Source organism: Phalacrocorax aristotelis, chromosome 1, assembly GCF_949628215.1.
Source record: "Phalacrocorax aristotelis chromosome 1, bGulAri2.1, whole genome shotgun sequence".
In the NCBI taxonomy this organism is placed as follows: Eukaryota; Metazoa; Chordata; class Aves; order Suliformes; family Phalacrocoracidae; genus Phalacrocorax; species Phalacrocorax aristotelis.
Window position 1 is genome coordinate 777,513 of NC_134276.1, and position 22,908 is coordinate 800,420.

General features: G+C 52.6%; 1 protein-coding gene across 8 annotated transcripts in view; it reads right to left on the reverse strand.

Moving 5' to 3' along the window:
* The window catches only part of STIM1 (stromal interaction molecule 1), a 100,794-nt gene that overhangs the window by 39,360 nt on the left and 38,526 nt on the right, over positions 1 to 22,908 (reverse strand). For all 8 annotated transcript variants that reach the window (XM_075099661.1, XM_075099487.1, XM_075099572.1 and 5 more), the window contains exons 3-5: positions 12,070 to 12,184; positions 7,560 to 7,671; positions 6,261 to 6,376 (exon numbers count right to left, since the gene is read on the reverse strand). In XM_075099661.1, coding sequence (XP_074955762.1) covers positions 6,261 to 6,376; positions 7,560 to 7,671; positions 12,070 to 12,184 — 343 coding nt within the window. The remainder of the gene's footprint in view (positions 1 to 6,260; positions 6,377 to 7,559; positions 7,672 to 12,069; positions 12,185 to 22,908) is intronic.

Below are 22,908 nucleotides of genomic sequence, written 5' to 3' on the forward strand. Positions count from 1 at the left end.
ATCACCTTCCCAACAGCCAGCCTAGGCATACCGTGGACCACGGGCACGGTGCAGGGGTCGCACTTGGCTTGGCCTACGTGGCGTACATCACTGCCACGCACCACCACGCATGTCTGACAGGCGCTGCCAGCATACATGTCCACAGAAGACATGGGAAGGCTGTAAACCACTGTAAATCCCACAGGATTTGTCACAGTATGAGGAAGCGGGCAGAACTATTGCTTCTGTGTCCTGGAGCCGGTGAGAATAACTGCGGCAGGACAAGGTTGTTCGGTCTGGAGAAAGGGAGGCTGAGGGGAGCCCTTCTCGCTCTCTGCAGCTGCCTGAGAGGGGCTGGAGTGAGGGGGGGGCTGGTCTCTGCTCCCAAGTCACCAGTGACAGGGCGAGAGGGAACGGCCTCAAGCTGCGTCAGGGGAGGTTTAGGTTGGATGTGAGGGAAAATGCCTTCCCTGCCAGAGCGGTCAGGCCCTGGCACAGGCTGCCCAGAGAGGTGGGGGAGTCACCGTCCCTGGGGGGGTTCAACCACCGTGTAGCCGTGGGACTTGGGGCCGTGGTTTAGGAGGCCTGGGGGTGTTGGGTTGGGGGTTGGCCTTGATGATCTGAGAGGTCTTTTCCAACCTTAGTGATTCTGTAAGTCACCCTTCTCCGGGGTAACGAGTGCCTCTCCAAGGCAGAATACCGTGAAGGACTGCACATGATGACAGGAGAGGCGTTCTGGCATAGAATACCTTTTTCTGCGATAGTTCTTGTTAAGCACCGGCCACCCATGGAAGAGCTAACGTGGGCTGCCCTGCCCCGCAGCAGTTATTCTCACCAGCCCTGGGCTCCACGCACGGTGCGGGTCAGAAGAGCCAGGGCCGTTCAGCTCTGTGACTCGCTGCTGCAATCACTGTCCAAAGGCCTACGTCAAGCAGAAAAAGACGGCGTTTTTCATGTGTAACATCCCCCCATCACTACTGGCTGCGCAAGGAGGGACGGGATCGGTCCCTCCCGTCACGGCTGGCATCGCTTTCTGCCTCTGACCTCCTGCCAAGGCTTGTGCTCCTACAGCACGTACCGGCTGCCGGCGGGGTGACCCTTCAGGGTGTTGTATCACCAAGGCAACACAAGATAATCTCTGTACTCTCCATTTTCTTCCTGCTTTTTAACTTGTCATACCAGAACTTCATGTTATTTTAGCTACTTAGCCTCTGTGACAGGGGCCAACTGTACAGCGAGGCTCTGGAGCAGAGGTTTTATAGCCGTAGCTCGGATTGTTTGCGCCCAGTTTATTGCAACTTAAATCATGCTGCATTTCTCCCTCGCCTGCACACGGGCTGGCACAGCCTGTTCTCTCTGCTCACGTGTGGCCTCTTCGGCTCTGCTGCTCCTGCCCCGCTTCACCCCTTCGCTCCCAGCACCAGCCACCGCGACCGGGCCGACCTGGGCACGGGCTCCGCTGGCAAAAGCTGTGGGAAAAAAGCAACGTACACTGCGGGAAACCCATCCCCCTGCTTCTTTCTTTTCTTTTCAGGGGAAAGCAGGAAGAACGGACACAATTTTGCCGCAGACAGTAGTTGTTACGCGTTGACTGCGAGGCTGCTAATGTCACGTCAGGTTTGCAGCACTGCTGCTGGTTTATGTTCTAAAGAAGCAAGGTAAAAAGCCGTACAACAGCAAAAACTTAACCGTAACCTCAGGCATCCTAAGCAAGAGAGTCCCGCCATGAAAGATGCAAATTCAAAGCCTCAAATTTGTAAACAAAAAGTTTCAAAGTTTTGCTTTGGGAATAAAAGCAGCATGGATTATTAGAAAATCAGCAATTTTACAGCCACTTACAGAAGCATTTGTAAAGTAAGAAAAAAACCTACATACTCAGTGAACTCTATACCAGCTGTTTATCTTAAAGCCGAAATATCAGAAAAGACGCACAGAGGAATTACCAACTCTCTAATTTCCCTGTGTGAATTAGTTGGCCCAGCGATGCCGCCTTCCTTGTTTAGTAGCAGACGTTTTCAGACAAGCCAGGGGAGGGGAATCACCTCTGGGCACACGTGTGGGGCAGGCCCCGAGCCCTCTAGAGCCGGCCCGGTGGCAGCCGCCCTAAGTGTGAGAGCGTAAAACAGAATACAAACACACTCCGTCTCAAAAAACCCAAACCAAGCTAACAGCTCGATAAATTCCCCCCATAGTGACTGTAATTTTTCTCTCTCTACCAAGTCTCAGCCCTTTCTTCAGGACTTGAACACTCTTTCTCGTTTGCTAGGACCCACAAGATAATTACGTAAAGGAATTTTTATAAACGTGCTGATTTTCAGCGGCAATAGGCCGGCCAGACTTCTCTGCTATTTCAGGTTCAGAGCTGTTGCTCCCTAAGGAGCACCCAAACCTAGAGCCCCATCTTACCGGCTCACGGGCTGAGAAAACCATACGACAATGCTAACGGACCTTGTGAAGCCTATTAATGGACAGAGCTGCTTTTCTGCCCAGATGCAGGTAATCCAAACACAATCCAGTTAACCGTAAATATTTAAAGTGGATGGTAAATCTCACAGCGATAAATTAATCTGGTATTTGGTTAAGAAATTCTGTTGCTTTAAACAAATAATGATTCAGTGGATCTCAAAGTACTTGTCAGACACACTTTTAATTATAACAAAGGGAAACAAGTCGGCTGCACTGGGAGCTATACCGAAGGAAACCTGGCTTCGCCCACGCCTGAGAGTGGGCGAGAAGGAATAAACACTTAATGAAAAGCAAAAAAGGTCAGTTCGAGAAACCTCCGAAAGCGCCACCTCCCGTCTGGGAAACATCTCCTTTCCCAGGCACCTGGTGCTCGCGCTTCTGCTGAGCCACGCACAGACGTTCAATAAATACAGGCGACAGCTAACGATGACCGCAAACGAGAAGGGCTGGGCAGCGGCCGAGACCCCGTCCCAAGCGCTGCGGGACCCACGCAGACAGCGCGGTACCGCTCGGGAGGCACTGGGGCGCACCCAAGCCAGGGCGATGGGTGCCAGGGTGCTCGGCTGGTCCCGGGGGGCTGCGGCTGGGGGTGCAGCGCTCCCCAGTGCCAGGCAAGCTCCCCCCCGCAGAGCCCAGGGCAGGTACTGGTCGGGCAGCGGCGCGGCAAACCGCTGTGGCTCGTGCCCAGCTGTGAAACAGATTGAGTCTGGTGGACTTGTGTCCTGGGAAGTGGAGCTACAGAAACCTCTCCTCAGATCGCACAGGCACCGTACGGGTCCCCCTTCGCCGGCCTTTGGAAAGGTGGCCAGGAGAAGCCACCGGGGCGATGGCTCACTGCATGGCATTCTCTCCATCTTTTAACCCCAAACGGTGCCACAGTGGTGCCTTGAACTATCTGCGAGGACATATCTCAGTCTCCACCACTTGAGAGTTACAGAGAATAAAAATTTAAATTCACTTTTCACCAAAAAAAAAAAATCTATTGTTTCGAATTTTGCTGCTTGCTTTCTTAAATCCCCCTCTCCCGCCTCGCCTGAAGCTGTGGTATTTTGTGCTGGATGAGTTCCTGAACCACAGGAACAGGACACCAACGGGACACAGACACAGAGAAGCAATTGCTTCGCCTTGCTTAGACTGTAATTTTACCGCACGCCTTCGCACTTGGATGAATTAGAGCTGCAGCCCTGCGAGTGGGCAGACCTGTCTGAAGAAGGAAATGGCACATCTGGAGCCTGGGTAGGAAATCGGACCTCGTGGGACTACAGGAGCCTACTGGTCAGCAAGGAAACCGGCCAGGTGCCCCACTCGCCTACCCGATGCTTGCTGGAGCCTCTGCAACAAATTACAGGAGGTGTGAGAGAATGAGCTCGCTAGCCCCGGCGTGGGAGCAAGCTTCGCCCAGCTCCATGCGGCAGCGGGGAGCCGTGCCTTGGTACGCGTGCTGTAAGCCCACGACACCGAGGCGGCTCTGGTCTCGAGAGCCTGCAGGAGGCCGTCATGGTGCCTCAACCTAGGCTGGTTTTAATGCTTTTATACCTGCAGTGAACAGAAAATATCCTCAAGAGAGAAGAAAAACCCTTGCCAAGAGAGACGACGAACCCTTGAAATCCTGCACCTGTGAGCCACGTCCCACTGCCGGCAGCTTCACTCTCTCAGCATCAGAGATCACAGGAGACCACCTCCGCCGACCACCTGAAAACCGTCACAGGAACACATCTGAAACCACTGAAGCCATCACTGCGCCAGCGCTGCTTCTGCAGCTGGAAAGGTCGCCGAGGGCTCCCCACCACTGCTGAGCGCTAGTGGCTGTTGAAAGCTGCCGTTTCGCAATTGTTCCTTAAGGATTGTAGTTTTAGATAAACAACTTCTCACCGTACGCCACTGTATGAACTGGAGACAAATCTCCAGTTAACCAGGAAAGAGCAAATATTGCCTTCTAAAAAGCGTTAAATCTCCTTCAGCCACAAATTTAAGGCGCGTTTCCTCTGTTTGCGTACCCGGCATGAATGCAGATCGCAAAATCTGCAACAAACCCTCACTGATCTGAAACAACCCGATCAGGACGGTTCACTGCACGCTTTCATCTGCGCGACCGGAGGAGGTTCGCGTCCAGTGCCACGACAGCGCACGGAGCACCTCAAACACGGGGAAAGGCCATTAATCTCAAATCATTACAAGTAATTTACTTTGCCATTTACAGAGCATCCAAGAACGGCCTGGAAAACTCCCCCTGCAAGCACGGGAGTGACGGGGCTCGAGCCTTTGCCGGCTGAGCTGCGGTAGCAGCCGCTCACCCGTGGTGTCTCCGCCGCCCCTCAGCAATGCCATGGACCGACCGAAAAGTTTTGCTGTAACACAGGCCAGGTATAAATGCAAAAAAAAAAAAAAAAAGAAAAAAGAAGGCAAACTGTGCCTGAACGAATGTATGCTTTTTAATAATTGGAAGCAAAAATGGCTGATTGCATAACCCAAATTTTTAACTCGCTCACCTTATATCTCTGCCAAGCCTCATAAATTTCACCATAAATAAACCAATTACTCTGCGCAGCCAGTTTTCCCAGGATTTGCCTCGTTGCACCTTTTCTCAGGAATTTGGACACAGATTGAAAACAAGGAAAGGCTGCATGAACAATTTGGACTTAGGAAAAAAAAAAATTTAAAACTGAAGAAATAATGGAAGCGCCTTATCACCGGCCAAGCGCTGGGCAGCCCAGGGAGGGCAGGCTGGAAGAAAGCAAAAAAGCTCAGCTTCTCCATTACAACATTAGCACACCCGTGTCCCGCAGAGTAAAGGTACATCCTATCTGCTATTCCAGCAGCAGACAGTGCAGATGCTTAAAAAAACCACTTAAAGAAAGCACAAAATGTTATTTTCGATGGTACAAACCTCCAGCTGTCAAAGCTGTGGGAGCTCCTGGGCCAGAATTTGTGCCCAGAGTATTGCATTTCTGTGATTTGCGCCACGGTAAGAAGTACCCCTTCGCATCCGTTTTAAACCTCCCGCACAGGGGACACAAGACAGCTAAAGGGGAAAGAGGAGCGCTGCGTAAGAGGGCTCAAATCCTGCACAGGCACCACAGCCTGCCTTAAAAATCCATCTCGTCTGCACGATGCCAAGCAGAAACAGGCCCTGATCGAGCAAGGTTTCTGTTCACCTCATAAAAGCATCTAAAGCTCATGAGAAAGACATAAGTAAGAGGGAGAGAGACAAAAGTACCTTTAATAAAGAGACAGTAGACATGAGCCAGACGGAAATGCAAAAGGAACACCCTGAGCAGCGCCGAGATAAGCATCAGAGGGCTTCGAGATTGCGCCAACAGACGCCTATCATCAGCATCAAAGGAACTCAGTCCCTTGTTCTCAGCCACCCTAAATGCCTTCCCATCCAGCCCAGGTTGCTATTTCCCTCATCCAAAGGCGGGTCATCTGCAGCCTGAGTCACCACGGGAGCCCCAGCAGCTCCCCTCGGAGCAGGCAGGGTGGCTGCCCTCCAGCAGGTCCCCCGCGGGGCAGCTGCCAACCGCACCTCACGGTCAGCACCACCACGAGCACGAAGGGCGGGACGGTTTTACCCTACGGACACGGGAGATCCCAGTGGGACAGTGTCAGAGGATGCCTCCGGGCTGCAGAGCTGCTCCCATGAACCCAGAGGCAACCCCTCCCTGTTTCAGGGGAATTACACCAGGAACAATCTACCTCGGTGAGGCTGCGTAGGACAGAGTTTGCTTCACGCAGATCTATCTTTGCTGTTCGATACTGAGCGGACACAGACCCTCTCGATGAGCAGCCAAAGGGCTTTGAATTTTGGTACTTACAGAGAGGAGGCCCGAACAGCACCGTGTCCAGAGCTTTCAGCTGCAGCTTCTGCCTGTGGCTTCGATCTGTCATTTTGAGAACGCTTCCCATCATGGTAGCGTTGTTCACTGCTAGCCTGTAAAAAAAAAAAATATTTTTTTTTAAAAAAGAGAAGTCGGCATGGTCATATCCACCTGGATTAATTACTGACCAAAAATTAGTAACATGGAGACTACAGGGGGAGAAGTGCAATGAGCAGGACCGAAAAGCTCCCTTCACAGGCTACCTGGACACCAGAAACCCCTCAATTCTTGTCATCTCTGACATAGGACATCTCTGTGAAAGAGTTAAGCAGCAGTGTCTTTGGCTTTACTTGGGGAGAGAAGGAAAAACCGAGGCCACGCCTATTTCATTAAACTTGACAACCTAAGTTACTGATTTCCTATCAAAACTGATCTTTTGATGTCCTACCAATCACTAACTTTTTTTTTTTAATCAAACCTATATTGTTAGCCTTCGACATCCTATTTCACAGGCCACAAGACCATACTTCTCCCCTGGAAGAAATGCGGGCACACCATGCGCTGCCCGGAAACCTTATGTTACTCCCAGTTACTCCCTCCTTCCCAGCCCGTTCGCTGGCCCCTGTTCAGCAGCAATAACCTTTACCCAAAAAGCCACACTGAGTTTTTTTCAAACGCGTTACCAGTTTAGGCCAACTCCCAGCCAGTGTTTCTCTTGAGGAACGCACGGCTTACAAGTCCCCTTGGCTGGAGCGTCACGGGGCGTGAATTAACATCAGCACATGCCGGTGCTGGGTGGTGCAGAGATACGTGACCAGCAGCCCTTGAACTGGCAACTCAAACGCTGCTTAGGTGCGACCGGGAAAGCAGAGCTGACATTTTGCTGAGGATGACGAACAATGACCAGAGAAGCTCCACGACCGGGTTGGGGTTATGAAGGAAGGTTGTGGCAGAGCCAGGATGTAGCCTAGGTCTGCTTCGCTCCAGGCCAGGGTTTTAGCTCTAAATGTGTAGGTTCAGGCACGGGCAGGTGAAGTCTAGCGCACAAACCAGCGAGGAGAGTATTCACAACCACACAGTTCAGACTGCAGCCTTTCGCCCACAGCAGATGCACGCTCCCTGCAGGGAGGGCTACAGCAAAGCCGAAGCCTCTAAGCATAACCGAAGCGGAACAGGACTTAGACCTGGCTCTGCGCACGCCGAGGAATTGCACGTGATGTTTTAAGCCGCCTCAGATCTGGTTTTCTCCCTGGCACACGTCCCAGAGGAACACAAGACAATGCAGTGAGCACTGACCTGGGCATGGCATGTCCGCTCAGCTGCAACTTTCTGAAGGTCTCTTCGTACTGTGGCAGCTCTACGTAGGTAATGAGCCACTGAACCACCTCGTCAACTGTCCAGTTATACACTGTAGGAGAGGCAGAAAACAAGCAAGCAGCTTAATATTTTTACTAAGCAACCGAAATCATCAAGCCAGCAACAACAGCGTAACTTCACCAGACGCAGCCCATCCTATCACCTTCAGCAAAGGAAAAATACCTGCAAAATTTAAACACACTATTAAGTATGCAGTGAGCTGGGGTGGGGGCATTAAATCCTGTGGCCTATTAGACAAGAAATAACCCCCCTGGGATACTCCAGGCAATCCTGTGGGTCCTCAGCCTCTACCTCTTCATCACTTCTGTCATTATGTTTGCTGGTCTGTCCTACGCACGATGGGCTGCTCCAGATTCGGCGTAGCCATGACGGACTGCCACGCTTTCAGCCTTAACGGACACCACCGCACCACGCGTAAGGACTGGTGCTTTTCCAACAGCAGCCTCTGACCACAAACATTTCACGGTGGTTGATTTTTACGCTGTGCTTCCAGCTCACGAAAAAAACCACCCCCTGCAACAAGGCCATGAGACGAAGGAGCAGGCTCAGACAGCGCCGGGGCAGGCGATGCTTCGCTGGCAGCCTTTTGCGATGTCACCACAAGATCCTCCGAGGGGTCACACCCAAAGTGCTGGCAGAAGGTAAAACTCCCAACCAAGCACGCTCATCCTCACCACGTGCCCAAACCCCATAAAAACCAAATTGAGCTAACGTATCTGGCAACCCGCTCTGAAAGCCTCACCCCCTCCTCCAGACCTGTGCACCGCGCGTGAGTCAAAAAAAAGCGCAGTGGAGAAACGCTGTAAGAATGGTTGTGAACAGCTTGAGAGAGCGATTTGTGGGAGGAGGTGGCGCCGGCGCAGCAGCCCAAGCGAACCAGGTGCACTTTCCTCTTTACCTGCCTCACCCGTGGCTTTGTGGGTTATTTTTGGAGCTGACACTCAGCTCCAAAGCCACAGGTAAGGAAACCTTTGGAAACCAAGCTTCTGCCTTTGCCCCTTAGTTTGTCACCCTTATAGCAACAGCGTGAAAGCAAAGAAGATCGTGCAATAGTTGTTTTTTTTTCATTGGACAGAGCGGGGTCTGCTACGCTTTAATTTATCGACTTGTGTCTTTGCTGAGCATGGGCTGAGCTCTTGCAGCATTTGCCCAGCCTCCGGCAACCCAGAGCGCTGTGCCGCACATGACTCACTGCCGACGGTCACCGCCTCGCGCGCTTCTGGCCCAACGTCCGCCGGTCCCTCTCCCACACGCCCTTTCCAGCAGCCCAGGGGAGAAAAGGCCTGTTCACTGCTGGCTCCGAGGGCTGCATTGCTGCCGAGTTCAGAGCTGCACAGCCACTTCTTAAATGTCAACAATGACTTCTCCCACAAATATGAGAAACACTTCCCAGCTTGCTCCAGCGAGCTAAACGCCTTCGACGGAAAGATGACAGAGCGGACGGGATGAGAGCCAAGCGCTGAGCAAAGGAGAGCAAGGCTTGAAGAGAAGGTGTCATCCCCACGTAGGCTTGCACGATGACTCACAGGTGCAGGTCAGCAAGCGCCAAGCCAGCAAACCGCCCTCGCTTCAGGGAACTCCCTACGGTTAATGGTCGCTGGCCCACAAATCGTGGGAAACCAATTTCTGTGGCCACAAGCGAGACATTAAAAACCAATTTCTGTGGCCACAAGCAAGACGTGGAAGCTGAAGCGGGCAGGGGAAGCCCGGTTCCACGGGTGGGGGCTCTGGCAGCGCCCAGGCGCGGCGGCGCTGCAGGGCACGGGGCCAGACAGCCCGGCCATCGCGGGCCACCGAGCGCCGGCGGCGGGCAGGACCCCGACGCACGCTCCCAAGAGCCCGGCGTGGAGCGGCGGAGGGACGGCGAGCTGGCCCTTGGAGGGCGACGCGGGGGGGGCCTGCCTGCGCAGGAGGAGCGGCGGGCATCCCCACGCCACCAGCCGTGCCCCCCACGCCAACAGCCACCTCTCGGCCTCGCGAGGCAGCCCACACATAGCCCGGCCCCGCCAGGCCTCGGGTTCCTCCAAAGCCTGCGCCTCCTCTTTCTTTTTGGCCTTATGTATCTAGAAGTCTTTATTTTGGGAAGAAATCCCCGAGAAACAAGCTGGCAGTGTCAGGCAGCACGCTCAAGGGCAAAGATGAGCAGGTCCCCCTGCCCTGCACCCTTGCTGCGATGACCTGACCTGCTACTTCGGTGGCTCTGGCAGAGCCATGCTTCCCCAGGGCTTTGTCTATCAAATCCAACACCCTGTAAGAACATCACAACCTTTATATTTTTGAATAATTAGGGGGCAGAAGCAACTTTTTATTTTACACGTGTGACTGGGAACAGCAGCAACGGCAGGTAGGAAAAGCACTCGGCTTGAAAACAGATGAAACGGGCAGTAGTTTAATGACTCCCGTTCAAAGGCCAAGATGTGGCTCCATATGAGACCGTCCGTTAGGAACCAATAATTTATTTTAGCAGCTATATATACAGAATGCTGGGAAGGGAAAGCAAGGGTGGTAACTAAATCCAACACAAGGAAAACCGCTGTGCCGCAGCAGCTCTACCCAGAGACGTGGCAGGTCCCGCGTGTGCCAGAAGCAGGGAGAGAGCAATAGCAGCTCGGCAATTAAGGGACCTGAGGAGTATCATGGGATGTTCTCCTCCATCCCTTAATGATTTCTACCCTTTCCCAGCCGACATTAAAATATACTTCAGGCAAAGCCATCTGTAAACAGCCGTACAATAGAATAAATATTTCTTACATGAGGCTTTCCTTGAAAACGGGAGGCGAAGCAACTCGGTAGCATCATCCCGACTTGTGTGGTTTGGACAAGGATTTTCAGCACGTGGCTGCCCATCTCCACAGGACGGAGGGTCTGGCCCTGGACAAACAGCTCCAGGATCGTGCGCAGAGCCATTGCAAACCACCTTTCAAATGCTGCACCTAAGTATTCATTAGGCCTGCCAGGATTGTGAGGGACTCTAACATCACTTACAGCTATAGCTACACAGTGCTTTGACAACACCGAGCACTCCCTACCCCCAAGTAATTTAAAGGCCAAGACAGAAAAATCAAATACAAACAGAACAGGGCACAAATGAGAAATTGAAATCTTTGCGGTTGATGAATTGATTGGAAGAGTAAAATCCAATTTTTCAAGTGAAAGGGGTTGATAAGGTTACCTGATCTTGGGGGGCAGAGGGGAGGAAAAAGACTGTAAGTGAAGATAAGAGCAGCAATTAAAAGTATCGGGAAAAACAGATGTTCCATGTCTTGAGAGCAACATAACGACTAGCGTAGTGAGGGAGAAGGAAAAGCACAAAAGGAGGCGCAAAAGGGCAGCCGTTGGCAGAAAGGGTCCATGACCTGGATCCCAAAAAGCCCTGATACACCAACGCAATCTGCATCGCAACGCCACTCAATGCGGTAAGTAAATCAAAATGCATCGTACAGTCAACACTACACCCATAACTTGCTCTATACCCTCCCCCACATTTGCATTTTCAAGGCACTGAGGATTTTTCTTATTAGTCCTCCTGGCCTTCAGATAAAATGCCCTTCTGTAATGAAGCCCGAAATTTGAGAATATGAAGTTTCTTAACTAGAAACAAAAAAGAAAAATCAGTTTTAAGATCTCTCAGAAAAACACATTCCAAAATTCTGGTCAGGGAAGATGTTGAAGCACCTTTTCCTGGCCACCTCGGACACCCCCCCGATGCCTGTAAAGCCCCGGGGCGTGGGCACCCTGCACGCAGCAGCCAGGGAAGCTCTAGCGAACTTAAGAGGTTCTTCCAAGATTGAGAAGTTTCAGGACGTTTCCTACCAGTGACTGAGCTTCCACCACCCCCCGGGTTAACTTGCCGTGATGAGTAAGTAATACCATTCCCTAACAGCCTGCAGCTCACTTCTACGTCAGATGTGTTTATGTACACTTCCAGTTTCAGGACTTTATTCTACCTTCTTTTCACTAGATTAAGGAGCTTTTTTCGGGTTCAGCAAATTTCTTCTAAGGAAAACACAATCTGTAGGAGAACTCCCACGCAGCTCTATTGAATATTTAGGATGCCATTACTCCGTAAATATACAAGCTGAAACTGGATATTTGAAGGAGAACCTGGAATAGGACAGTATTTGGCTCTATTTTAATACACATTTATAGTGGCAGAGAAATGAAACAAGTATTTATACTTCTATGGGCATACTCGTACGCCAGCATTAACACTTGGGAAGTACCAGGACCAGCGAAATCCTGAAAGGTCCCCCCAAAAAAAGGAAGCTGGAAGGTTGTACAGGGCAGCAAAAGCAGAATCGGCACGTTATTCCTGGGAGGTGCACGCGCTGCTGCCAAGGTTATACGAAATCCACAGCGTTCAGCACTTTCACAGCACGGGGGGGGTGGAGCGGGCATGGTTTCGTTTTGCTCGTTTGTCTTTTTTTACCTTCAGATGTCTTCCAGGCCTTCCAGAGATCTTCCACGCTAATGAGCTTGTCTTCTCCATGGAAGGTACTGTGCTTGACTGTTGGGTCGTGATAATTCAAGTCTTCCCTCAAGAACTAGAAGAAGAATAAACAGCAGGATTATTCTTTGATTCATCTTTTACAGATAAGAGGGGCATTCTAAAAAAAAAAAATCTTCCACCTGTTGCCCTTATTATTACATCCACAGGTTGTCACACAATAATTTATACGGCAAAGCCCTACTACAGCTGATATGCAGCATCTCTGGTCTTTTAATCTCTGATCAAAACTATATCATCTCCCCAGTTGATAGAATCACAGAAGGGTTTGGGTGGGAAGGGACATTTAAAGCCCATCTAGTCCAACCCTCTGGCCATAAGCAGGGACATCTTCAACTCGATCGGGTCACTCAGAGCCCCGTCCAGCCTGACCTTGAACACCACCAATGACGGGGCACCCCCAGCTTCTCTGGGCAACCAGCTCCAGCGTCTCACCTTCTTCATCGTAAGAAATTTCTCCCTTTTCTTTAAGCTTGTTCATAGACCCCCTTTCAAGCGCTGGGAGGCCGCAATAAAGTCTCCCCGCAGCCTTCTCTTCCCCAGGCTGAACAACCCCAGCTCTCCCAGCCCGGCCTCGCAGCAGAGGGGCTCCAGCCCTCGGAGCATTTCTGTGCCCCCTCTGGCCCCGCTCCAACAGCCCCGTGTCTGTCCCATGCTGAGGAGCCCCGCGCTGCAGGGGGGGTCTCCCCAGAGTGGCTGAGCTGCTCTAATTCATACCACCGTCTGTTACAGACCTGCACCTTACCTCTGGCTAAACGCGTTTTTCTCTACTTACAGTTTCAGTATTTTATTCTGCTGCCTTTTTGCTAAGTAGCCCTTTGCAGCAGATTTCTGCCCGGGGCCGTGCTGACAACAAGCAAGCCGGCCCCCTGGTCGGAAAACCAATCTTTCCAGACTTCAAACCACTCCGCTCGTCCTTCTCCCACCAACTGCCTTTCTGACACATCGGCGTAAGAGGTCACAGCAGTTCCACAAGGCGCGCACACACGTATGGCCGCAAGGATCCTTCTCTCCCGCTACTCCCTCCCTCTTAGCACAGAAATCAAATCTCACGTGGCCTCCCCCTGGAGGGACCCCACAACCCCAAGAGCATCTCTCGGAGGAACAAGGGAGTATTTCAGAAAACGAGCGCTCCCCGTAGGAATCTCCCCATCCCTGATACCAATGGGCTGACACAAGCTGTAAACCTAGAAGTAAGAGGATACGTCCTGCTGTGAGAAGCAGCGAACGCCCCAAAGCTCACCGCGAGACTGTGCCGGAGGACGCCTGCGGGCGGGGAGCAGTAAACGGGATGTGCGACGGAAGCGTTAACCCCAGAACGCTGCAAAGACAGAGACGAAAAGCCAAATGACGGGGTCGGCGCTGCCCCAGTGCTCTGGGGAGAGATGGGGCACAAGAGAGCAGCCCCAGGGAACACGGAAAATAGTTTTTGGAGGAGGGAGTCGGGGCAGGCGGCGGCAGAGCAGCGAGGTGCTGGCATCTCCAGGGGGGTCTCCGGGGAGGGAGGGCGGGCAGCCGGGCTGGGGCAGAGAGAACAGCGACCGCCTTCAGCGCAGGATTCACCCCGGAGTCCTGCAATCACCCGGCGACAGTCAAAGGTGAAACACAAAAGCTGCTTCAGACTCTCGGAAAATAAGGGAGGATATAAACTGCTACGTACAATCACAGTAAGACGCATAATCACAGTAACACTTTTTAAAAAAATTATTATTTTAGCATTTTGTAGCTTTGCTCCGTTATTGCAAATATGCGCTTTCAGGTAGGCGTTCTCTTTTCAGCTTTTTTGTTACAAAGCCGACACTACACGACCAGATAAACATCACAAGCTGCTCCCTGCTCAAAGACAAGTCAAAGCTCAAAATCACGTTGCCGGGGCTTCGGCAAACCCTCAGCTTGCAGACTCCCCGGGAAGCAGTGGCAGGTTGGGCAGCTGAAAGGCACTTTTTGGGTTCTGTAAGGCCTTGTATTTGCACCAAAATGCAGGTCACCAAAATCACCCAGGGCTGTGAACAACAGCCTCTGCAAAATGCAGGAGTTTTTGCACCAGTGCAAGTCCTACCAGGGGTTACTTTACGGAGTTCACGCGCCAGGCGCGGTGGTGGAAGCTCGCCTTCGGTAACAGCTAGAATCGGCCCAGAGTGCGGCCGCAAACGAAGGGCGCTGCCCTGCCCGCGCTGCGCCCTTCGGGCAGCCCAGAAGGTGTCCGAGCCAGCGGCCTTCAGGGGACTGAGAATGACTAGATAGGCAGACAGACAGACAGAAAACTATAAAGAACTATATAGTTAGAGATTAGAATATATATAAAAGAATATATATGTGCTTTCATTTTCTCTATATTTATATACAAAATTGGTATATATATAATACAAAGGTACTGTATCTAATATATTAATATATATTTTTATATATATATAACAAAATCACTAGCTAAGCATTTTTAGTTGCTGCACAAAACTGACAGATCAAACCGATCAGTAACATTCTCTGCAGTACATCTGAAGATTTCTGTTCCTGGTAAGGCAAGCCAGGAAATATTCAGTAAGATTTTATGTGAAATTAGTTTTAAGACAGAGTATAATAAATTAATATAACCTGGGCTTTTGGCACTCCAAGCTTTTCTCTGATTTATAATATCACTAAAAATTCAACTAAACGGCACAATGGAACCAACTTCATGTCAATGGAGTTAGAATCCAAAAAAATTCTTGTTAGATTTGAGCTGCACCTTCAAATCAAAGCTGCAACAAATGCCAGCGACAGGAGGCAAAGTGTTTTCGCTGTGGGCTGAGCCACTAATGAAAAATATATATATTGTCAGTACTGTCTGCAGATACATCGCAATTCACTCGGGGAACACATCTGCCGTCGTAATGTGCGCTGGTGTGTTCCACCCGCCTCCCATCTCGGGAGAAGATGGGCCAGAAACAGAAGACACCAAAGAAAAGTGAAGAAAATTGTATCGGGGGGAGAAAAAATTAAGGGAGAGTGTGAGAAAGACTACCGAGATCTGAGAGTACCCTGTACACAGGAGGGATTCACGAGGCGGGAGGCAAGCAAAGCACGGGGCTCACATTCCAGCACCTCACACACGCAACAAAACCAAAGATGATTTCACATTTACATCCCTGCACGCACCATCCGGTGCATGATTACCGTGCAGCATTCTTTATATCAGGGCTTTTAAGAACAACAGAATTAAAAAAAAAAGTCACGTCTAGATAAGGAGATGGTATTTCAGTATCAGACAGGGCACGAAAAATATCTGTCAAAGTTTTCGCTTTCCAGGCTCTTCCCAAGCCCTCTGCAGATGCTACCGAGGCCACCACCAGGCGCGCATGGCTTGAGCCCGGGGCCTCCCCGCTCTCTCGCCCACCGAAACCTGCGGCCGCTCCTCCCAACTTGCAGACAAACGCGGAAAACTCGGGCAGCTCCAGCGGGGCATCCCGCTGCCGTCGGGGTGCCCTGCCCGCGCGCCCCGCCGCAGGCAGCAGCGAGACGCCGGCAGGCAGCGGCGAAGTCGTCGGCCTCCGGCTCTTCAACTCGTGACCGAGAGGGAACGTGGCAACGGCAATGTCACCCAGCACCGCGCGCCGCGTGGCTGCCAGCTCCCGCCGGGACCGGGGGGATCAGCTGCTGCTCGGTATATTTAGCTCGGGGAGCACAGAACGGAAAAGTGATCTCTTGCAGCTTTCCTTCAGCACACGATCACCACAACAAACCCCCAAGGACTCTCCGGAGGGGACGGTGCTGGCTGCGGTGAGAACACCTCTATAAACAAGCGGGGAGGAGGATGCAGGACGGGGCCGTCCCCTCCCCTGAGGGGCTGCTCATGTGCGGCGCAGCCCGACGGGCCGAGGAGCTGGGCTGCACGCACCAAAGCCCACGGAAACCTTAAAAGCAGGTTTTCCCTTTGTATCTTCTGGGGAAAAGACAAAAAAAGAATAGTGGAAATAGAGCAAGTTAGCCAAACTCTGCCTGGCATGGTCTTTGGAGGTGAAGGCTTCTGCCGGGTTGCTGGTGCTGTGGGGCATCCAGCCCTGTTCCTCCGACCCAAGCGAGAAAATAGAGATGCTTTTCAGCTGACTGCAGACCTGCTAGCTCCGCATCTGGTACCGTCAGGCACGTACTACCGCTAACCACGCTGTCCCCAGCCGCCGCGTGCTGCCAACCAGCACGAACCGACGGGAATTCCTGTCGCGCGGACCGTAACGCGCCCACGTCGCCGACGCCAGCGGCGCTCAGGTCGCTTTCAGAGCCTACATTGGCGCATCTACTGCACGAACAATTTTCAGGCCGTATAGCTCTCTAGCTCTCTTTTTTTCCCCGTTGGAGAGAATCCCCACAGATTTCACATCCGTAGGGAACTGTACTGAGCATGCACATTATGTATATGCTTTTTCATATATATATATATAAGTAGCCACAGGTCTCCCGCATGTTCAGAACACCAGGCACAGGAACCAGCACACAGAAATTGCAAACCATTAAGAAGCAGCACTTCAAAGTCTTAAAGACCCTGCTGATCCCATCCCTGGAGACCCCCAAAACTCAGGAGCCCTGGGCAGCGGCTCTGGGTGGTCCTGCCCGGGGCAGGGGTGGGACCAGACCACCTCTGGAGGTCCCGTCCCATCTGAAAGAGATGGGAGCGGAACCAGCGCTACGAGCAACAACCAACAGGAGCTGAGATCGCTGTGGGAAGCCTGTGAGCGCTGCTTGATGTCAAGATGCCTGGTTTAACAGGTTCCTGGATAAAATGGGAAGGAGCAGAACCCGAGGCACGCAGCAGCTGGCGGCTGCACGCCCTCCAGAAACACCCACCCGTGGGAGAGCACCTCTGCGAGGGCAGCGAGGAGCAGCTCCCTGCACAGACACCGACGGGATCTGCAGTACTTCGGGGAGGGAATACACCCAACCCCTGCTGAGGCCACCCTCAGTTCTGACCTCCACAGCAGCCTGCGGCAGAAAATTACCTCTGTTTTAAGACAAAATTACTTTTTCTCAGTGCCCTCCACTGACGGCCGCTCTGGCCCCAGAGCTGGAGGCTCTGGCCGAAGCCTGCGTGCTCCGAAGCAGGGGTACGCACCCCCTCCAGAAAAAAAAAACAATTACAGAACCATTTCTGGATTATATAACCTCGTTAAACACAGGGACCTACATTTTAATTCTCCACCTGCCAAATCCCGTGACCAGCAAGCTCTTCCCCACTCCAAAAGGGGTGAGGAGTTGGAGTTGCACGCGTTCCTCGGTTAAGACAAACCCGCTGCCTCGGTGGCTGAAATCATGCTCAAAAACGAGCGGATCCCATGAAGTGCGATTTTTCTGGAGCTTTTTTCCCTTGTGTTTTTTAATCCACAGAAACTCCAACTACACGCGCAACCTCTGCATTTCCCCACAAACCCCTGTTTCTGCTCCCCAAGTGCCGCCCTCCCTCTGAACAACAAGCACCACCCGGGCCAGAGGTGCTCGCGTGCACGGACCCGCCGCTCTGCACGTGCGGAGGGGCCAGGGCCGCGCAGCGCTTCCCTCGCTCAGCTCACCAACTCTAACGCCTTTTCTCCGTTATCTGTTTTCACAAAAGTTGCAGAAAACGCTTGTCTTCAAGCCCTCTTTCCTGCTAAGACGCCTGACCCCGGGCAGTAGGATCAGAGGTTGGGAGGAGCCAGGGACCGGTCGAGCACTAACATAAACCTTGTTTCCCTCGGAAACCAGGCTAACAGCATCCGAGAGACTCGTCGGGGTGAAGCTCCATCAGAGCTGCCCCTAAACAGCTGGAGCTGCCTTCAGAGTGAGCGCGAAGAGCAGAAATAGATCGCTAATTAGAAGATTTCCCCATGAGGGAAGGTTCTTTCATTTTAATTGAGGTCACCGATGTCATCTTAAACTTCATTGAAAATTCACTTCCAGAAAGGAAAAATGCAGTGATGATTTAAGGACAGCATGAAGTTGTTGGGACAAAATTTCACCTATAATTAGAATATTTTAAAGTTACAGTTATCTGTCTGACTCTCCCTTTCTGCCCAGTAAAGCCTTTTAATCCAAACAAAACGTACCCGTAACTTAACCCCGAAGAGACGGGGCTGAAACAGTAAATGCAAACACAAAGTTCTCAACCAGCAAGGGAAAGACTGGCATGGGAGCACAGAGCTTGCTCTCCCGCAGCCGAGCACCCCCGAGCAGGAGTCCCACCATGGGCTTCCACGACCGACGTCTGCGAGACCCGCGGTCTCTGCTGAAGCTTGCAAACGCTCCTCGAGAAGAGGTGATTAACCCGAGCTTCAAAATTACCTTGGCCTTATCCTCAACAGAGGAAGCTTCTGGGGTTTTTTTTTTTAATTAAAAGGAATTAATATGAGTTAACAGAAAGGCGAAGAGCCGAGAACTGTGGTTTACCAGGCAGCTCATCCCACTCAGCTCAATCTTTGTGCAAGGCTGACCAGTCATCCACGTGTTCTGTTCTGAAACTACGCTGACACATCAGTTAGCTCACTTTTTTCTGCTGCAAATCCACTTAAAAAAATAAATCCCAAATATATAAACCTACACTAAAGGGAGACCTAACTCAGGGGAACTGTTTGCGGCATGGTATTACAAGAGCTTCCACCCCTAGTCAGCACCCTCGCAGTGCAGCCTCCCGAGGTCCTGTCCCACCCAAACTACCCTGTGACCCCGGAGAGGCTCCCCGGCCTCCCCCAGAGGCCACCCTTCACCCCGGAGAGCCTCCCCAGCCTCCCACAGAGGCCACCCTTGACCCCGGAGAGGGTTCCCAGCCTCCCCCAGAGCCCACCCTTGACCCTGGAGAGCCTCCCCAGAGTTCACCCGTGACCCAGAGAGGCTCCCCAGCCCCGCCCAGAGCCCACCCTCGCCCCGTGGCAAGGCTGCCCGTGGGTCCCATCGGGTGCCCGGGCAGGGAGCTGCTCGCAGCCTCTCTGGCCGTGCCCCGCACAGCCCGGTCCCTGCTGCCGGGGGGCACGAGCACTTTGCCGTAACACACTCCCTCCCGGGTCACTGTCTGCATCGCCTGCTAAAAAGCTGATGGAAATGGAGCATGCCATGCCACCCTCTGCCCACTCCCGAGGTGGGAGCTTCGCACGCGGAAAAAAAAGTGTACGAAGATTAAATGTAAAAGCCGTAAAAGGCTTAAATTTGAGCCTCTCTCATTCTTTCAAATAGTATCTCCGGCAGCTGTCCCACCACCGAAGACAGGGAGTTAAAGCACAATTACAGGGTACACGTGGTGGGTTGGAGCTGGTAACCTTGAAAGCAGAGAAACCGAGCGCTCACACAGTAGCTGGCTCACCAAGGAAAATTCTTGAAATACCTTTTTCGGTGGCTTCAAAGCCTTTTTTTGAGAGTTTAATTCAATGCAACTTTAATTACAGTTTCAAGCTTAGCAGAGGTAAAGCCTGCAACTATTTATAGACTCACAGAATCAGTTAGGTTGGAAAAGACCTTTAGGGTCATCGAGTCCAACTGTAAACCTAACACAGCCAACTCCACCAGATATAACCCGGGGTCACTACAATACTTCATTTTGTCAATAGGTAAAGAGATATAAAAATTAATTCTCTGCCAGCCACAGAGACCTACACGTGCACACACGTATTTTCCGTAGAGAGCAGTATTTGCATGTAAAATGTGTAGCACGCTCGTGGAGTATAAAAGGAAAACCACAGAAAAGTATCTTCAATTCTCAGAAAAGATGTATATTTAAAATATTGACTAGGCTATGCTGCAAACTGTGGTTTGTATTTTATTTTGCTAATCTTCTTCCGTCTTGAACCCAAAGGCGGCTGTCACAGGTCACTTGTGGGAAGCAGCGGGCTAGCGGGAGGAAGAGAGCCATCACAGCCACCACGGGGACGCTCCCGGTCGCTGCGACGCACGCTTCCCGCGAGCCCCCACGAGCGGCGGCAGCCGCTCTGGGACACATCCCACATGCCACCCGGCCACCCCAGCTGCGCCTGGCTCACCAGAGTCGCCAGTCCTCGGGGTTTCGGCATCCACCGGGCTCGGTTTAACTGCTGCCTTTGCCAGCCTCTGGGTTTCCTCCTCCCGCCGGCAAAACCCCACATCGCGGCACGCACCGACAGCCAGAGCGCGGTTCTCATGGCAGAGCCCGGCGCTGGGCCGCACTTGGGGTTGGAGGGAGAAGGATGGGTTTCCTGAGGATTATCAATTTGTCACAGCCTCACAGTGGCATTTTAATGCATGGGCAAATTACAGGAAGGAAATCAATTAATACAGGCTGCCTCAATTAGCCAAAACACATTTTGTTTTTGGTTTGTCCCCCCAGCAGGGACATGCAACAGTCTGATCACGAAGCTCAGCAACACCATCCCGGCAGCTCTAAGGCGCAGGAAGGGATAATGCACACACCAGAAGCCGGAGCAGAGCTGCTCTTCCCCTCCTGAGAAGGGGAGGCTGAGGGGAGCCCTTCTCGCTCTCTGCAGCTGCCTGAGAGGGGCTGGAGTGAGGGGGGGGCTGGTCTCTGCTCCCAAGTCACCAGTGACAGGGCGAGAGGGAACGGCCTCAAGCTGCGTCAGGGGAGGTTTAGGTTGGATGTGAGGGAAAATGCCTTCCCTGCCAGAGCGGTCAGGCCCTGGCACAGGCTGCCCAGAGAGGTGGGGGAGTCACCGTCCCTGGGGGGGTTCAACCACCGTGTAGCCGTGGGACTTGGGGCCGTGGTTTAGGAGGCCTGGGGGTGTTGGGTTGGGGGTTGGCCTTGATGATCCAAGAGGTCTTTTCCAACCTTAATGATTCTGTGATTCTATGCTGGGGCCCAGACAAGCGATGCGAGGGCCTCGGGCATCGGTCTGATCCAGCTGTGAGGGGTTTGAAGACTGACTAGTAATCATAGCAAGGCGGTGATTCTGAAGCCTTTTAGAAAAATAATTGTTATTACTCATAAAATGGCAACTTCTGTACTGTAAAACGAACCGACAGTACAAAGGCTTTCAACAGTTAGTTGAATCTGAAACTGTTAGTGCTTGTACAATAAGCTCTCAACTAGTCCACTGAGACAGAGGGCAAGATTTGCTCAGGGAGACATAAAAATTGCTAGTTAATGCCCAGCCCTGACAAGATGAGGCTTATCCTCAATTTAATAACAGGCAAGTAGGATGGACCAAGTGAATCCATCTCCCTAAGGCTACCCCAGGAGTCAGTGGGAGAGGCAGAGCTGCAGCTCCAAAGCAACACTGGGCAGAGAACTGCCTCCAGGGAGAACACCAAATTTTAGGAAATGCAATTGAAAGCTTTTAATTTGTTTTAATTATGCCGTGAAGCAGGACTTAGGCAGCGGGAACAGCGCGGCAACGTGGGAACAGCCAACCAACACCGCTGGCTCCTCATAAACAGGGGGCTCAGCTCCAGGCTGCCGTGCCATGTCCCTGGAGACTGTCACCTCCCAGGACACGGAAGAGCCCTTGTGATGGCTGGATTTACCCAATAAACCAAACAGCTGCGCTAGTCCGAGTGGGAGATTTAACCTCCCCTGGACTGCGGTTTCTTTATCTGAGCAATGGGAATAAAGCACCCAGGAGAAGGGCTCGTGAAGGACTGGTTGTTGCTCAGAGGGCAGCGCTGTGCGTGCTGTCACACGCGTTCAGTTTGTCGTCTGCACCAGAACGGGGGGGAAATAAAACAAAGAAGAGATGCTTTTTGGTCCAGACGCAGCAGGTCACGATTTTGTAAACTCCCATCCCCACACAAAGATTATGTCAGATTATATCCCCTGCAAACCATCTGTCCTGAGCCTACAAAACACATACCGACCCCCTCACCAAAGGCCCGCGGCACGGAGGGCGCTTTCAGCAGAGCTCCGCAGCGCGGCACACGCGGCTGCCAGCCCCACCAGCCGCCTCCGGCCAGGCGCACGCTGGGCGCTGGGTCACCACCAGCAGCAGCCTCAGCAGCCCCTGGCTCACCTCCTTCCAGGGCCAAGAATTCCGACCATTCAACAGCCCTTGCTCCCAGCACAGCCCAGCCTCAGCCGCAGGACGGGGACTTGGCACAAGACCTACGCCTCCACCCTTCAAGCAACTTGTGTAGCTCTAGAGCCGTGCATCGCCCTCCTGAGCCCCGCGGCAAGGCCAGGAGCAGCAGCACATCCCTAGCCGGGCAGTGGTTTTGCCATGGATTGAGGGACTGGGAGAACTGCCCCCCTGCCCCGCTCTGGGAGACCCCCCTGCAGCGCCGCCTCCAGCTCGGGGCTCCTCAGCACGGGACAGACACGGGGCTGTTGGAGCGGGGCCAGAGGGGGCACAGAAATGCTCCGAGGGCTGGAGCCCCTCTGCTGCGAGGCCGGGCTGGGAGAGCTGGGGTTGTTCAGCCCGGGGAAGAGAAGGCTGCAGGGAGACCTTATTGCGGCCCCCCAGGGCTTAAAGGGGGGCTGTAGGAAGGGTGGGGGCGACCTCTTTAGCAAGGCCTGCTGTGACAGGCCAAGGGGGGATGGTTTTAAACTAAAGGAGGGGAGATTCAGACTGGATCTAAGGGAGAAATGTTTTACGCTGCGGGTGGTGAGACACTGGCCCAGGTTGCCCCGAGAGGTGGTCGATGCCCCATCCCTGGACACATCCCAGGTGAGGCTGGACAGGGCTCTGAGCGACCTGATCGAGTTGGGGATGTCCCTGCCCATGGCAGGGGGCTGGACTAGGTGAACTCTAAAGGCCCCTTCTGACCCAAACTATTCCATGAATCTATCGACTGGGACTGGAGAACTGTCTGTTACTGGAAGCAGATCCCTTCACCAGTCTGCCTTCT